Source organism: Accipiter gentilis, chromosome 3 (assembly GCF_929443795.1).
Source record: "Accipiter gentilis chromosome 3, bAccGen1.1, whole genome shotgun sequence".
NCBI classification, from domain to species: Eukaryota; Metazoa; Chordata; class Aves; order Accipitriformes; family Accipitridae; genus Astur; species Astur gentilis.
This window is the reverse complement of record NC_064882.1, coordinates 18,934,321-18,951,799: the sequence shown is the minus strand read 5'-3', so window position 1 is coordinate 18,951,799 and position 17,479 is coordinate 18,934,321. Positions and strand designations below refer to the sequence as shown.

The following is a 17,479-nucleotide window of genomic DNA, read 5'->3' as shown; positions in this document are numbered from 1 at the left end:
TTAACTTACTGAAGTTTTTTTCCCACAACTGTCATTCAGTTTACACTCTCCAAGTCAGCCTTTCTTCCCAACAGACAAGAGGTGTTCCTGTCTGACATGTTAGACTGTGGCATATAAAATCTATTATCGAATTCTGCTCTTGATATCTGTGAATGTGATTCTATTGATCGTGGGTGTGTGATAGAATCCTACATAAAAATAGAAAGTTAGGTGGGAAGCTTTTCATTCCCATCTTCTGCAAATAAATCACACTTGATTTAATCAGAGAAGTCTTCCCAGTTGAGTACTATTTTAAACTTTCACTGTTACAGCAGTGTTTTATATTCCTCCTTACAATAATGATACTGGGTTAAGTTCATTCTCTTAGATAATTGATAAAAAATGAATCTCATTCTCCTGGATTTAACTAGAAGTTCTTTGTGTTTGCAGGAGTCTTTTCATGCAGCAAAGACGGCCTACAGGCAGTTCAAAATACGTGTAAGAGACACTCTGTCTCTAGGTCACTCGGGGCCCGAGTCCCTTGAAGACGCTGTCCTGGATTATATAGTTCGCCATGAGGATCTGTATGATGTTCAAGCCAGTGTCAATGTAAGTCAAGGGCAGTGAGGAAGTGATGTGTTGATCTGTTTCAGTAGCTAATAAATTCGGAATGTGTGAACTAGAAATGCACTGTTACCTGAAAAAGGAAAAAAGTTTTTTGCATGGATGTTATGTCTTGCAGCAGTTTATTTTCCAAAATAATATTTTGGTATGGCCCAATAATCACTTGTTTTATTTGTCTGTGACTAGAATGTCTCTGTCTGCCTGAATAATATTTTTGGCAAGATACAGTGTAACTCTCTTAATCAAATAAATGTAAGCTAAATTTCATATTTTTCTTAAATTCTGTCCTCTACTGAAAAACTACACCTCCTTCCTAAGATTGATGTCAACGATGTAGGTCATACTTTACTTCTAAAATAACAGTGCATTCTTTCTGAAGTTCATATCTTCTGGAATAGCCTAAGACAATATTGCTGGGAGCTTCTTATAATGATTTTTAAATGTAGAAAGCTGAGAGGCATATTTAGGAGGGATTTCCATACTTGCCCCTAACTAAAAGTGTCAATGAGCTCAAATTACTCGATTGCTTTTTTTTCAGGAAGTAATTCGCTCCATGAACATCAACCCAAAGATTTCATTTCCACCAGAAATTGATTTCATTGTGATCAGCACTTTGATTCGAGAGTTGTGCCGTGTGGCTTTTTCAATGCAGACACTCGTTCCTCCTCTTGACGTTGCCTTTGGTATTGATGGAGAACTTTTCAGTGAGACCAAGTAAGAACTCTTACAGATTCTTACCACTAAAAAAATCCATCAGGTTGTATAGTCTATTTCTTTCCTAATTAATATAAAGGTTTAAGATTGATGCTAAACATTAATATGGGGCAACTATTCCTGGTCTGTAGTGAATTGGGTATGTCTTTAAGGTTTATGATGGTGTATAAATGCCAGGATGTAGACCAGTGTTAACAGCTTTTTTTAATGAACAGAACAATTTTCTGGATAAACTTCAGTCTCTAGAGCATATTTAATTTATCCATTAAGAGGAAAATTATCATCAGCTTTCCTTTCCCTGTTTAGTCTCTGTCTGCCTCCAGTGTTTATAAAATGTGTGCACCTTTGTTCCTCCTTTCTGGCCCATTTTGTAAAAGTCATGTTTACTGAGATCTGGCAGTTGGTGTCTGATACCAGGATAATCAGTACGTGTGCTGTGACCTCCAGGCTGTGGCTGCTGTATGACTTATGGATCTTAATACACTCCCATCTCTTCTGGTTTAGAGCTGAACAAAAAGAAAAATGCCTTTTAAAAATGGGAATTTTGTTTAAAAATGCACACCATAACATAGTTATTCTTTTTTCCATAGGGTCAGGGCTGGCTGCTTTGTTAGCTGGCAGAGAACTGTAGGGTACTTCCATGTCTTCAAGAAAACTAATGGGACTGATAGCTCCAAAAAAATTGCTCTCAAAAGCAAGAAAAGCCACACCAATAAGGAGGTTTCTAATAATAATTTTAAATAGAATGGAACCCAGATGGGGAAGAGCTTGAGAAGCCAAGGAGATAAATAGAGAAGATAAAAGTAGCTCTACAACAGGAGAGTGCAAAGTCATACATGAGTACTTAATGATCCTGGCCAAATACTGGGCAGTTAGCTATTTGACACCCAAAGCTATTGACTGTATTAAGAAGGCAGCAATGCTATGGTATAGTCTTGGACGCTTTCTCCACCTACTTCATGTGTGTGGCCTTCAAAAACCAGGTGTAATGTGTTTATACATGCTGCTGGAGAAGACATGTATATACACACATTTATCCATCTATCTAGATAAATATGTGGCATATATATGTTTACATTTATAGCATATGTATGTGGTACACAGAGATGGAGCAAAATTTGTAGAAAGGGCTGGCCAAACCTCATTGTACCCTGTACCTTTCTCCATGCAGAGCTTCATGCTTCTATTTACAGCATTGTTTTATATAAATTGCTATTGTATATACATTACTAATGTATAGATGAATTATTGGGTTTTAAATTCAATTATTTGGTATTTGTTTTGAGTTTGAATCCACAAAACCAGACATGTATTATTCAGCTAATATTGCAGACTTAGGGAGGTAATATATATTTGGTATGTTAATACAGGCCTTCAAAATATGTTTTCTTAGCTAAAAAGTCACTGTTTTGTTATCAGTATCTAAGGATCTTGCTAATAACATTGCTTCTTATGTCTCATAAGATACTAGGATGTAACTTTATAGTTGAGATAGAGTATTTCTGTAATATCCTTTACAGGGGTCTTGTTTTAGCAAGATATTTCAGGAAGATGGGATAGTTATGCCTGCCAAAATGCTGCTCAGGAGATTTAATCTGTCAGTGGACTCAAGGGCCCTGGCTTGTGTGGGGCTTATGCAAGAATATGGTCTTAGCGGCCTTCTGAAGTGTGAGATGGCTTTACTGGAGTGTCTCTCAGTATAAGTAGACAGTATATTCTGCTAAGTCTGTCTTACAGATGTATTTCTTTTACAGGTTCACTTAAAGAATACTTACTTTTGTGATACAGAAATGTTGTCAAGAAAGATGTTTATGAGCTATAGCTAGTATTCTGCTTTTTATCAGTATTGACGACTTGAAGGATCATACTTATCTTTTGGCACTTATAGACAGACATTTCTTGTACTCTGTATTTCAACAGATACCATCGTAGTTTCGAGTCTGATTTCACAGCTGCCTTGGTGGCCTATCACGTATGGCCTGCTCTGATGGAAAATGATGTTGTAATTGTGAAGGGAGAGGCAGTCACAAAAAGAGGAGCTCTGGTATGTACTTTTGTTAAGAAATATGTTAAGGGAAGTAGATTTGAACACTGTTTTGAAATTTGAAAAAGATAAATTCTTGATTGTTCCCTATATGGCTAGAGTTGTGTATATCAAATATCAGTTAGGTTTTAGTGCCTCATCCTGTTTTTAGGATTAATAGTTCCATTTGCCTTAACGTATTCATTATGCAGATGTATGATTGTTGGCAGAGTCTGTTCTAAGGAGAAAGTTTACTGTGTTTACTCTCTGTCCTCAAGTCATGTTTCCAGCATGGCAAGTCTGCTTGCTGAGTCTGTCTTTATTAAATGCTCTCTCCCAAAAGAGGTTTGTCAAACTCTTCTCTTGTAGTGGTCTCACAGAAGTAGAAGCAGAAGCAGAAGCCGCAGCCGTAGCACCAGTCCTCTTCTAGCTCATCATGTAAGCCCCAGCTGAATGCTTGTAGTATAAACAGCATCGAGTATTTTAAACTCAGAATGTAAGCAACCTTTTAAAATGCTGATGTGGGAATAAATGCCTTTGCTGGGTCTGGAATGAGGTGAAGCTGAACTGACAGATAGTTATTGCCTGGTATAATTATCGGTGGAGATACTGTATGAGAAGTGGATCATAGTTAACTTCTCAGAAGTGTCAACTGTGGATCTCAGAATGCTTTCCCCCTACTCCCCCTTGCTTCAGTACCCCTCTGAATAAGTAATTGCATCATCTGGAAGTGTTATAGTCATCCTGCAGTACATACACAGCACATGGTCCCTGCCTCCTGGAATTAGTAATCTACATTTACCCTCTAATGCCTCAAAGGAGCAGAAAATCAGTGTAGGGTAGGCAGGAGGTGGTACTAATGAGATATGTGAAACCTTAGCAGAGTCCTGCATATGGTATAGTTACACATTTTAAATTATTTCTGTAAAATCATGTATATTTTTCTAATTGTTAGCCCATCTTATTAAATTGACATAGGTGCCCTCAACTTAAAATATGAATATTGAAAATGTGAGAGGCTCTGGGTAAGACTCACTTTTTTGTGTGTGTGCAGGGTGTGAAGGAAAAATTAGAAAGTTGTTGAATTTGACTCCTTTGTAGCAGTGGAGCTGCACTGATAGGCATGTGCAAATTTACTGGATGTTGATAGGTCCCCAGGTGCCTTTCTTGGGTACAGTTCTTTAGCACACCTAAGTTTCCTTTTCTGTTTGTCTTGCAGTTGTCTCGAAGCCGCAGTCCTTCACCACTGAGGAGTGGAAGCCCAAGTAAGTGGGCATATTAGTTCATAATAACTCATGGTTTTCATATTAAGCCCTTGAACAACTGAGCAAAGAGACAAAATAACATGCTGAAGGTCTTTGACTCTAAAATACTTGTCCAAGTCTTATTTTTAAAATGGGTAGCCCCTTTCTTTTCTGTGTGTGGAAAAAGGCTGAAATTTCTGACTTGGAGGAGAGCTTGTTTTTCACTCAGAACACTGTCATGAGTTCTGCCTGCTAGTTGCCTTTGTTGTGGCCAGTTCTGTAGTAAGTAAAACTTCTCTTCCCTATTCAAGAAACAGTTGGCTGCAAGCCTGCTGGCTCCATGCCTTTCAAAATCCAAAGAGATAGCTCAGTGGAGATGGTGAAGTGAAGGATTTCAAACAGTATGAATGTGTGCCCATCTTGAAGACAAGCAAATTTAGAGGCTTAGAAGAAAATAGTTGTACTGAAGTGTGTCTTTTTCTTCAACAGGGCATTAACTGGACATGTTCCTGTGACTCAGTACATCCGGATCCAACAACTTCGCTGGTGCCTTTTCTCTTAAGAATACCTCAAATCTTGCAATAATGTGAATGGCAATTGTCACTCCAAATGGAGTTCGTGTTCAGTGGGGTTTTTGGAATTATAGAAGACTAATTTATAATTTTAGAAACTCCTTCAAACCTTCTGATTTAAAAAAAAAAAAAAAGTGCATGCAATACAGAATTATACTCATTTGGCAAAATTTGCAGAGCACTGAGGAACCCATGCTGTAATCCTGCAGAGGGAGATAGAATTATTGTATCTAGAATGTTTTCAAGAGATACTAAACTATGCAGTTTATCATGATAGGATATTTAATATAACCTAAATGGTGAATGTTGCAGAAAGTTGAGGTTAGCTGTTACTTGAAAACTATTTCATTAATTGGTGCTTATTTACAATTTTAGAAAATAGCGATAATCTTAGGATGTGCCAGTCTCACACAGCATCCTTTTAAATACATCGTTGCGGTAAACTGAATTTTCTAACTACAATGCAAAAGTTGCAAGATCATAAACTACTAGTACTCCAGCAATCCCCAGGACTTTATTGACAGCTACTTATGAAAGCATGGTTGTGTGCTTTAGCAAGGCAGTAATAGTCGTTGTTAAATTCATTGTTACTTAGAAAATATCATAAAAAATTGTAGTTTGGAACTTAAGGTATTTTGAAAGTGTGCTACTGACTATTTGTAGGCTTGAAATATTTGCTTGAGGTGGCCTATGTGGTATCACTTTTAATGGGCTTTCATACCAGCCTGATGGACTAGTAATTCTTGTGAACACTGTGAAAAAAACCTGTCCACCTGTCCAGTTATCTCTTACTGTGGGTGTTCATTACATTTTATATGTAAAAATCAGAGCCCTGAAGAGATTTTATTCTGGCACTTTAAATAGTTTGTTCCCCTTGTAAATGTTTATTTTAATAGCAGCATTTTTGGTTTTGAAAGAACTGATACTGTCATTCTCTCAGAACCTCATCTGCAGGGCCAGCCTTGAATACAGCCACACAAGTGACTGCTTGGGGCCTTGTGCTTTTACATAGAAACATAGGGTTTGTCATAATGGAGCTGATGTGTAATTCACCATCTCCACTGTCTCATTCTGGTCAATACCTGATGCTTCAAAGGTATGTGGAGCTTTCCCCAAATTCATCTCCACAATTTTGGAATATAAACAATCAGGAGGAAAAATTCTTTTCTGCTTCCTCTTTTAATCAGCCTATGCCCTGGAACATGACATTTCATTAATACTACTCTAATAACATGAGAAAAAGTATTTTTATTAGTTCTGAAACTATTTAGTCCTTAAAATTAAGTTACAGGAGCAGATTTTGTGATCCCTTTCCAGGGATCTTATGCAGATTTACACATCCATGTGCTTTCTCTCTACTTCTTGTGTGGCTTAAGACTTTGGCACAAGGCTGTTTGGCACAGGATCAGATTTCAGCAGACTTTAGTGCTGGTCCACATGAGCCATGGATCAGCTGTGACTCTAGTTCTACAGATGTATTTTCATTGGAATTTGGCCAATTAGTAACCGATGAGAACAAAATGAGGTCCTGTACACAGAGAGACATTCACAGAGCCATTCTGAATGAACTGAGGGGACACAAAGGCGCATGCACGTACGTGGTGTACTTTCTTGTATCTAAGAAAGTCACAAGAGAAAATACAAAGCAATATATTTCCTCTTCTAAGAGCCTGATTGTCGGTCACAGCTATGGATCTGAGCTTGAAGTAAATCTGCATATTTCTGCACTGATCTCATGACTAAAACCACCCCGGTTCTGGAAAAACTGAGCACCTGCGACTTGTGTGGCAACAGAAGACAATTAGATATCCCGAGTATGGCTTTGAGCAGAAAAATGAAGGATTTCTCAAAATCTTGTAATTACCTAAGGGCGAAGGAGATGTAGGTTTTTTAGAAACTGGGTGTTGCATTTTTGTCTTCTGCATGTAATTACCAAGCCATGTCTATGTTATGATTTTGAGTTGAAGTAAGTTTCCATACTGACTGTGAGAAAACTAAGACTACATCAAAGAAGTATGTTTTTCTTGACAAGCCTGAGAAGCAGGGTAGTTCCAGACTTTCACACACCTGTGATGCCACTAGGAACTAGTATTCCCAACGAGCTAAAATTGCCACAAAAGACAAATTCACAGTGCTTAGTAGACCATCTCATCTTACTCCCCCAGCAGGTACCTAGAGAACTAGTTAGTCTCAAAGTGAAAGAGAAAACTAATGAAATGACAGCCAATTACTTGTTTTGGTGGTGAGAAAGCACCTCTAGGATATTTTTTTTTTGCATAATGTTTCAGAGCAGAGCAAACCATTTTCAGCAAAATAGGAAGTCAGTCCACAGCATGGTAATGCTTAATTAGTTAAACAAACCTTACTCAGTTGTACTCTGCAGCCCATAGTTTTTTTATAGGAATACACTGTTTTGTACTGGTTGCCTGTGCAGCTTATTTGTAGCCAATTAAATCTATAGATTGGTTAGAAGATTGCTTTTGGTGTCAAAGTAGACACTAACAGCTCCTGTGCTTCTTTTGATCTACATGACAACAGTGCAAAGAATGCATACCAATAAAGATTATATGGAATTAACCAGCAAATGCAAAATTACTTATAAAAAAGGACTTCTGTAATTGCTTGTAAGACTCTATGAAAGAACGGATCATGAATGTGAAACTGATGATATTTTAATAAGAGTTTTTAAAATCTTAAGTAAGATTTTTTAAATTTTCTTTTCTTTTTTTTTTTTTTTTTTCACTAAATCACAAGCCTGGATAATGCCATGCTTGTAAATACAGCAAAGTAGAAACAGTAAGGGTGAATTCTAATAGGTGACAAATAAAAAAAAGCCAGTAAGGCTTCTATTGCAAGGTAGTTTTAGAACAGTATGATCATGATAAAAGTGTGAATACCAGGAAAAGAAGGCTAGATTTTGAGCTAATTTAAGCTCTTTGCAGATGGACTGATGGAAGCGAGGCTGCACAGAATGTAAAAAAGCACCACCTTTAGGCCAAGGTGTTCATGTAGAACAGCACACGTTAATGAGGGATTTAGAGATTGCTGGAGAATTTCTCCTGCATATCAGCTCTTTGAAAGCTGATTATGTCTGTCTCAATTCACAGGCTGTCCCACAGTCAGTCTGAACATGTAGATGTTTTATCATTTGTTTCTGGGAAAATACAATGTCATCAAAGTATCTTCAGTCTTCCTTCTTCAATGTTTGCAGCTCAATAACATAGAGACCCATGCAGAGTTAGCAGATACTAAGGGTAAATGGCTCAGCTAAATTTGCTACTATACAATGAAGATTTAAATTCAGAACTTAGATAGATTCTCCCAGCATCCTGATAGGAGAAAGAAAGTTGGTAGCAGGAGGTTGGTGGAGTCCTCCCATCTAATATCGCTGGCAGTGAGCTGTGGTGCTGATTCAGCCTTGTAGGAGGCTCAAGATGAGTGGTAAGTTAAAGCAAAAATACTCTACAGCCTGAAGAAAGTAAACGTGAAGGCCAAAAATTATCAAAATGCTCCCTGGAAAACATACGGCTGTACATCCTCCAGGATTTGAGTCTTTTAACTTTACTTTTATATTGCATATATGTACTGCAAAAGTTTGTCATCCTGTAAAAGTGCCATCAGAATTAAATACTGTCTTTCAGCTTTATGTAACCTTTGTCAGCCGTTTTTGATTGGTGTTAATTACACAGTGATTTTCTTACTGTAGTGTTAAATAGTCTAGCTATGTATTAAATAAATGAAAATCTGTTCATTATGGCTTGCAGCTACATTAGCATGTGTTCAGACTGAATGTTTTAAGTTTCAGGACTACTGTATTTCTTTTAGTCATGCAGCATACTAAGCAAGTATACTAAAGAAATGTACTTTCACTTTATGCCAGTTTTGGATAGTTTAAAACAACACATGTAAGCAAATCTGTCACAGGCTCTTGCTGATATACAGGTGTGTTGTTTATGTGGAAGCTGTACCTTTCACTCTGTGGACAGAGCACAAACCGAGCACTTGGTGTCATTTTACTGTTAGCGGACAAAGGCATGAACACAAATGAAGTGGGTGGTGTATTTATACTTTCTTATGGCTTTGAGAAGGGAACACTTATGCCTTGCAAAAACACAGTTCTCAAAGTAATGTTACCTGCTTGAAAATAAAATGTCAGCATGAAGATGCTGTCTGCCACTTAGTACTGCTTCCTGTGAAACTGTTTTTTCCTCAAGGGCTTTGGCCTGCAATCAAAGGTGTTTGTTTTAAAAGAAAAAAAATTATAAAGAGAGATCATTTTAGGCTAATTCCTTCTCCTCACCGTAGCTGCCATTTGGCCTTTTACATTAGAGGAATATAATCTATCATGAGCAGATATGACACTTACCTTTGTAAACTGCATTCAGGACCTTCAGTGAAAACCTGTCTCTGTATTGATGATAGATGTACCCCTAAAACAGCATGGACAAGACAAACATTACTTATTTGGAAGCATCATCCTCTATTCACAGAAACCATTTTGCGCTATGAACTTTATACAGTTTGCTGTATGGCTTTTTATGGCTCATTTTAGTTAACAAAATGCAGATTTTTTTTTAAAGAAGTGACAAGTATTTTTCAAGTTTTGTCTATTTTCTGGTAAAGTGATTCTCGGGCACTTCATTAATGGAATAAATAAAAATGTTGCAGTTTAGAAAAATCACACAAAGTTTATTGTATAAAATGACTACACTATTTTTTTTTAAATACTAGAATATGCAGTTATCATGTTAAATAGCTTACAACAAAGATTTATCAGAATCTCTTGTGACCCATGTAAAATTCAGAAAATCTGAAGGGCTATTTTATCAATTTTTTTCTCTGTTTCTTAGGGCTAAGCTTTATGGCTGCTTTCAGGGTAACTTGTTCGTATTGTAATACTGTATTTAGTGCATGTTGTATAGACAGACTTCCTTTTCACAAACCTTTATGCATGCTTTATGGTTTTATGTGTCAATCAGAAATTCATTGTTTTATTCTTGAAAAGCACTTTACATGCTGCAAGTAAGTGAATGATTTCTATTCAGGCTGAGGTGAGTTGCTTACACGACGGCATGTGAAGTATTAGCTGGTTCAGTGCAAAGTCCTCCCCAAGGCACAGTGTTGCTGCCTTCAACCTTATTGTGAACATCACACCTTTGCTCAGAAAAGGAAACTCGATTATTTCTACATGCTTCTGTAATTTGGGCAGGAATCTACCCAAGTAAAACCAGACACAGGTAGAGCTGTGCCGGTCCTTTAATATAGAAATACAATTAGTATTTTCATTTCCAGTCAGTGTATGGTGTATTGGTCAACCTGAAGAGCTTGTGGTTTAACTGAAGTACTGTCTTCAAACTCTTCAGCTATTAAATCAATGAAATGCATATGAAATTTTGAATTTAACCATTTTCAGTTGATTAATACCTGTTAGTACCATATGTTTTTCTAACCCAGACTGGAATTTCAGGAATGACTAACTGCAATCTAAATAACATGTCCATTTCAATTAGTTTGAATAGACAGCGTGTTTTAAACTAGTACCTCAAAACTGTATTGTAAATTGGTTATTTAGTTAGAGAATTAATAAAATACCAAGCCTAAGCTCTTTGTATCTTATGCTAACAGTACCTGACCTGCTCTGAATTGAGCTTAAACCAAACTAAACCAGATCTCAATTGCTGCTATTGCAAATGGACATCAGATGCCCAATGTCAAGGTGACATCTGTTCTCTGTAAGCTTGTAGTCTTTTTTGTTGATCCTGCTGTAACTATACTGGCATAATTTATCAAGAGTTGTGATAGATTGTCCATCACAGGAATTTTAAACTTGTGAGTGTGTGTTTGTTGTACACTACATGTATAACAGTCCAGGGAAAGAGTCTAGAGCCTCATACAGGAAGACAAAATAGATAGGTGTGACAGTTTCTTCTCATTTTATAATACTGGTATTATAAAAATAAATAGTAATTTTATAATACTGGCAAGAGCGTGCATATGATAAATGAAGGTAATATTTTACAGTTTTTCCTGATGCTTGCCTTCATTGGTGATGCTGAACCAACAGCATCACGGAAGATCAGTCTGAGATTCATTCTTGAGCATGTCTTGAACCACTGAGTGCAGGCTGCAGAAGGAAACTTGCTGTGAATACAGGATCCTATTTAATTCCTGTTTCTGGCAAATATCTATCTGAAAGCTCTAGAACTCACCACCTTTATCAGGGATCTAGAAAAAAAACCTGTGCTGGGATTTACTTTCATTTGCTTACAGAGAAGTAGGTTGACCGGGGAGCCCAGATGGGTTTACAGCCTGCTGTAATTTTGGTGGGAGAGCCCTTAAAACCTCTGAGGAGTCACCGCAGGCAGATCTAGGATCTAGCATGGCAGTAGGAGGAGAAGCCTTGCAGAAAAGGCTGGAGTCTGAAGCAAGTAGCCGGTTTCTGTTTAACACCTGCTTTGTGTAAAAGGAAGCGGATCTTCACCAAGGAGCCCTGCACATGGAGCTCTCTGGAAGAAAGGGCCTTGCTCTCGCACACTTCTTCCACTGCTCGTGGAAGAAACAGATGAAACCTTGTTGGTTTTCTTCTGTAAGATGGATGACATTTTCAGTGTAAAAAGGTTTCCAGCGGTCTCTGGTGTATGAAGTGCTGTTTGTGTTTTAGCTCTGCAGAGGCTGAAGGAAAAAGCCATTAAAAAGGTAAAGAGGCAGATAAATGGACGGAAAATGTCGATAGGAGAAGCAGGGTTGAGATGTGACTGACAACCGTGTGGGTGCAGCAGTCCCGAGGACTCATGGCATGCACTTAGCGCCCAGCCAGGCTGGTCTTGCAGGGTGAGGCAGAGTAGCACGGCGCTGCCTGCAGGCAGTGGGAGCTGGGCTGGCCCCTCTCCCTCCTGCCCACCGGACCCTCCTGGCAGGACGCAGGACAGGACCTGGGATCTCCTGGGGCAAACCCAAACAGGGCCCTGGAGCCACGGTTTGTAGGAAGAGCACCTCGGAGCAGAGCAAAAACCTTACGAAACCTTACCACAGCGCCCGGAAGAGGCTAGTGGGCATTTTAGATGAACGTTTACGTGTTAACCCGAGGGAGCCAACTGAAAAAAAAGAAAAATCTACATCTATTTTTCTTGAGGAGATGTTTGTGTGAAGAAAGGCTCCTTTGCCTGCTATAGGACATGAAGCAGAGTATTTCCCACGAGATGGCACTATTGCCTTATGCATAGAAAAAAGCAGTTTTGGTTGTTTTGTTGGGGTTTTTTTTTTTTTTTTTTTTTTTTTTTTTTTTTTTTTTAGCTTCAACTGCAGTTTTAAAAGCTGATTGCCAAAGTGAGGTTTGCAAATAAAAGTATAGATGTTACAGATCCAGCAGTATCAACAGCTGTAAATTGGAGAATTAGCTTGCTGATTGATCTGTTAAAGGTTGCTGCCTGATAAGGATGTGAAAAATCCTGATGTACATGTGATGAGATGGATCACTATCAATCCATTATTGGAGAAACTGGTTTGGATTTAGGTTTTTGGGGGGTGAATTTTTCAAAATTAATGTGGCTCTCTAAAGCGAATGGTATTTACCTGGTCGTATTCTGACTGATCTCCTCAAAGAACTTTTAAAAAAAACCCCAAACTGAAAATCACATTGAAAATTAACTACTTTTAACATTTGTCCATTTTTTATTATTTCTAGGTCTTATCTAGTTCAAGAAAACATCAGCTTGCAAAATTGTTATACTTTGAGTGATTGTTCAGTTGTGATGGCTGGCTGGCAAGTTGCTCCACTATTCCCTTTGTCTATGACTGAAAGAGGTGTTTTCCTAATTCTGCAAAGTCTCTGAATCAGAAACATACTCCCTGCCTTTAGCTGCACCTTCTGTTGATTTTCTAATCAAAGACAGGGTCAGTCACACCTCCTGAACCATCAGGGTAGAGCTGGAAGAGCCCTGCTGTCACAGCAACTGCTTTGGATAATCATGTTCTTAATCTTATCAACTGCTGTTTTAAAAACAAGTTTGTTTTGCACCATGCTCTATCTCTTATTATAAAGTTGCTCCAGATTTCACTTCTCCAATGCTTGGAAATTTTCTTCTGATTCCCAGCCCAAACTTATTCACTTCTAGGCTATATCTCTTTTTTCTTCTGCCAGTATCATTCTTTATCTTCAGAAGTCCTTGTTCCCTCCTTTGGTATTTGCCCTGCTGATGAGAGTAATCATCTCTTTTCTTAGTTTTTGTTTCTCTAGGCTAAAACAGCCAAATCTTTCCATCTCCTCTGAAGAGAGAGGCTCTTAATTCCCTTGATTATCCTGTTTGGGTGGCCCTGGGTATATTTCTGTTTCAATCCATCTTTCTTCAGCACAAATGGCCAGAAATGGTGTGCAATGTTCAGGATAAGGCCTTACAAGAGCTTAGTATCATACATTTATCAATTTCATTGTACCATTGCAACATCTCAGTGGGAAGTGGCTCAATATCTGTCATCAATTAATAAGCTTTTTTATCCTCAGTTGTTTTAAACGGATGATTCTTTTTCCCCTAGAACATCAATTCATCCACACACTTTTTTATGGGCTCTTGATTTTTCATCTGTAAATGCCTTTCATATGGGTGGCACGTTTATTTTAGAAATTCTGAACTTTGGACATCCATTTGCACGCATACCATGCCAGTAGTGTCTGTGGATGCCATAATGCATCATGGTGTGTTCCTGTCTTACTAAAAACTACCGCAGGGTGATGCCTTATGTTAAGTTGCCTGAGCAGAGTTTAACAACCAACCTTACAGAGTTTTAGTAGCAATAAAAGAAATTGCCTGGAGCTTGATGTTACAAAGGAAAATATCTTATTTAGCTCTATTTATACCCCCTTTGCCAAGGGAAGGAATAAATGCTAAGAGTGTCACTATAAAACTTGTTGAAATATAGGGTGCAATTCAATGAACAGAAGTTCTCTGTCAGTATTAACAGAATGAAATACTAGGAATTCCTCATGAAAAGAATGTAATTTGTGTACCTGACGGTTTGCAGCAAGAGCTTAAAATAAAATTGAAATATTTTATAAGTCATCTAACTCCTTACCTTTTGATTGATCAATGACATGGCTCTTATTTCTTGAGAAATGCTTTTTTTTCTCAGTCATATTTGTCCATCTCTTAAATTTGCCGAGGGCCATCATAGCCATCTCCACAATCCGTGTATGTCACTTGTCACAGGCAAAAGACCCCTGTGAATGTATTTTCTGTGATGCTTCTGGATTTCTGCTGTTTCTCTGTAACTCCTGGGCCATCCAGAGCTTTGAAGTCTGGTCCCTTGGTTGGATGGGACTTTCCCCAGGCTAGGGATGATTTGGTGTCATCACTTCATGTCTGAACTATGCAACCAGTAACAGCCAAGCAGGCAACATGTATGGGGTTCTGTCATTGAAATATCCTGTTAATGTATCTAAGCCTCTGTGCACCCACGGGATGTGATCATTGTCCCCATGGTTCTTCCTCCACATTTCATCTATCATACAGCTCCTTGCCTCTTGTGGACTAAAATCTTTGGGGCAGGGACAGTTTTTTACCTCTGCTTGTGCAGCAGGGCCAGGTTTTGCAGGCGATGTGTCTGCACAGCAGATGCAGCCTTACCGTTATCGCTGCTCGGTGCAATATGCTCCCCTGGTCCTGTGAGATGGCTGTGGACCCATCCACCTTCCCGTTGCATGGCATCAATCGCTATCCGTGCCTGAGTATTGTGCAGTTCGAACAGCTCCGTCATCTAGTATAAATAAAAACAACCCAGGCAGCTGGATGAGTGCTTACATGCACAAATTCCTATGAGCAATGAAGGCAGGGAGGGAGGATTAGAGTCAATATGATCAAAAGGCAGATTGCCTCTACAAAGAGAGCCTCCCTAAGTCACCCCTGAAATTTAAGTGGGCCTTGAAGTGTTCCTGCAGGTAATCTTACACTTTTCTTGTATTTTTGAACAGGCTTAACAGTAGCCTTTGCATATCTCCCTGAAGCACGGAGTGCACGCAGGGAACAAAGCTGCTTGGGAGATTCAGCTGAGCCAAGGACAGGAGGATTTTCACAAGGCAAGCTCTTCCCCCCAGATGCTACCTAGGAGACTTCTCAGAACCTGAATAGAGGGGTGTTCTTATAATTATTTTTTCTTTTTGACCCGGCCTTGTAATAATATCAGATAAACGAAGACTTCAACGAATAGTGAAAGTTGCCTAAGAGAAATTGCTTTTGGCAACTGTTCCTTCTAATTAAAATGAAAGTCTGAAAAGCTTCAGTCTTTGGGAACAATTAATAAAATGCCAGCACTAGATAAGACACAGATAATTCTTTGTGCCTATTAACTGTTTCCTACAATTAGCACATGTGTGTTCAGACAAATGCAGCCTGACCCTGGTGTGGTAGGAAGGAGAGGTTCTGATGAAAATGAGGGCAGCACCTGTTGCTTGCCCTACTGAACAGGTCAGTGCTTTCCCACCTTCCTGCTAGCAATGATAAGAATAATTAATAGAAAATTTCAATACTGAAAGACTCCCAAACTGTCTCCAGGACCCTGCAGTGGGCATCAAGGGACTTTGTTCTGGTTGCTTAGATGCAGCAGCTACAACATCTCTGTAAGCATTTGGGTGGATGGCCAGACAGAAATAAAGAGAAAGGAAAGAGAAATTCTCTCCTCCTGGGGTCCAAGGTACCAATTTCCCCACTGGGGGCTTAAATGCTGATCCGGAGCGGTCAAAGACACAGGTGTGCAGGGCCTCTAGATCTGCTTATTTCTCAGCCTGTCAAATAATTAGCAATCATGATGCCAAAGTCCTGAGGAAGTCTGTCCTTTCTGTCCCCCGAAGTGGCAGGCTCAAGCCCAGGATGCTCCTGTGCCAGCAGTGTGGGGACAGAGCATGCTTAACCCCCGGAGAGCTGGCAGCTGGTGGAGGTCCTGGGGGTGGCTCTGCACCCTGGGGTTTGGCCCAGGTGCCTCAGAGGCTGTGCCTGTCCTCTGTCCCAACTTGGGAGGCCAAAACCATGTTGAGAAAGTGCTGAGCAGGAGCAGCACATGAGACCCATGTGTGCACATGGGTGCAGGCAGCAGGAGAAACCCCCAGGAAAAAACATGCAGCCAGAGGCTTCGGGAGGCACTGCTGGCTTTACGGTAGCCTGGCAGTAGGGGATGAGCCCCCAAAACCTGAGAAGCATGGCTGTGGGGGGCAGGCGTGCAGGCAGGCGCCTCGAGGAAGGCTCTGGAGGACAGCCGAGGATCCGCACACGGGGAGGGGACGCGCTGGAGCGTGCAGGACCCAGATGAGGCAGAGACAGGCAAAGAAAGGAAGTTTTGAGCCTATTATCTTCATATGGAGAAAGCGTGAGCCAGGGGAGTGGGAGAGCTGAGGATGCACATGTGCATGCATGAAAGGGAGAGAGGCAGAGAGCAGCCAGCCTGCTCGTCTCAGAAAGAGAAGAGGCAGGGGGTTCAGGCAATGCCTGCTAAGTAAAACCAACCATAAGTAACATTTCAGACAGCACCGAGTGAGAGTTGAAGATGACAGATTGATGTCATCATCCAGGCTGGGGGTGCAGACCTCACACCCTACCGCTAAAGCATGGATATATAAGCCAGTGAGTACTTAATAAAAGCACAGTACAAGCTAAAGGGGATGGTTCGCCTATCCATTCCAAACAGGGCAAACCGCTACTGCACATAGGGGCATCTCTGTGTAGGACAGGGACCACGCTCTGGGGATTGCAGCCCCACGAGAAGAGCTGAGCTAGACCTGAAGGAGCTCAGGTGCCACGAGACATCTTGCCTTGCCATCCGGGTTGCAGCCCAGGCAGATTTCCTCAACCAAGGCTCAGAGATATGTAGAAAAACTGCAATCAAGCAAGCCATGTATAGCAAAGTATTCCCGGAACTTGCTTTAGCCACTGCCACAACCTAATGGCTTCAGAAATGACTGTGGAGTAGCTATGCTGCTCGTCCACTGCTGGGCTTTGGTTCAAGGGAGGGATTTATTCCAGCTGTACTGTAGCTCAGGGTGCCTGCAGAAACCTGATTTTCCTCTGCTTTTTGTGCAGGAATGAGGGTCTGGGCCCAAGGCTGCTCTCTGACTAGGCTCATTCCCAGAATAACTCCTCTGCCCCCCAAGAAAAAAAATTCTTAATCAAATATATAAACACTGGCAGCTTTCAGGTTTGTGTTTCTTTCTAAGCCTAATTTAAATGAAGGGCAGACATTTTATGGGCTTTTCCAAGTGAACCTACAGGGGCTTATTTGCTTGAGTCTGACTTTCTGACAGCTTTCTACAAGCCTAATCAAAACCAGACTTACTCTCATAC

General features: G+C 39.9%; 1 protein-coding gene across 4 annotated transcripts in view; it reads left to right on the top strand.

The window, feature by feature from the left end:
* Positions 1 to 17,479, top strand: part of SPATA18 (spermatogenesis associated 18) — a 144,605-nt gene that overhangs the window by 17,544 nt on the left and 109,582 nt on the right. For 2 of the 4 annotated variants that reach the window (XM_049831754.1, XM_049831768.1), the window contains 6 exons: positions 430 to 588; positions 1,142 to 1,317; positions 3,238 to 3,361; positions 3,710 to 3,778; positions 4,560 to 4,605; positions 5,074 to 8,925. In XM_049831754.1, coding sequence (XP_049687711.1) covers positions 430 to 588; positions 1,142 to 1,317; positions 3,238 to 3,361; positions 3,710 to 3,778; positions 4,560 to 4,605; positions 5,074 to 5,081 — 582 coding nt within the window. In that variant the 3' untranslated portion in view covers positions 5,082 to 8,925. Of the gene's footprint in view, positions 1 to 429; positions 589 to 1,141; positions 1,318 to 3,237; positions 3,362 to 3,709; positions 3,779 to 4,559; positions 4,623 to 5,073; positions 8,926 to 17,479 lie in introns of those variants that run through there. The other 2 variants (XR_007509886.1, XM_049831746.1) reach the window with 2 other exon arrangements.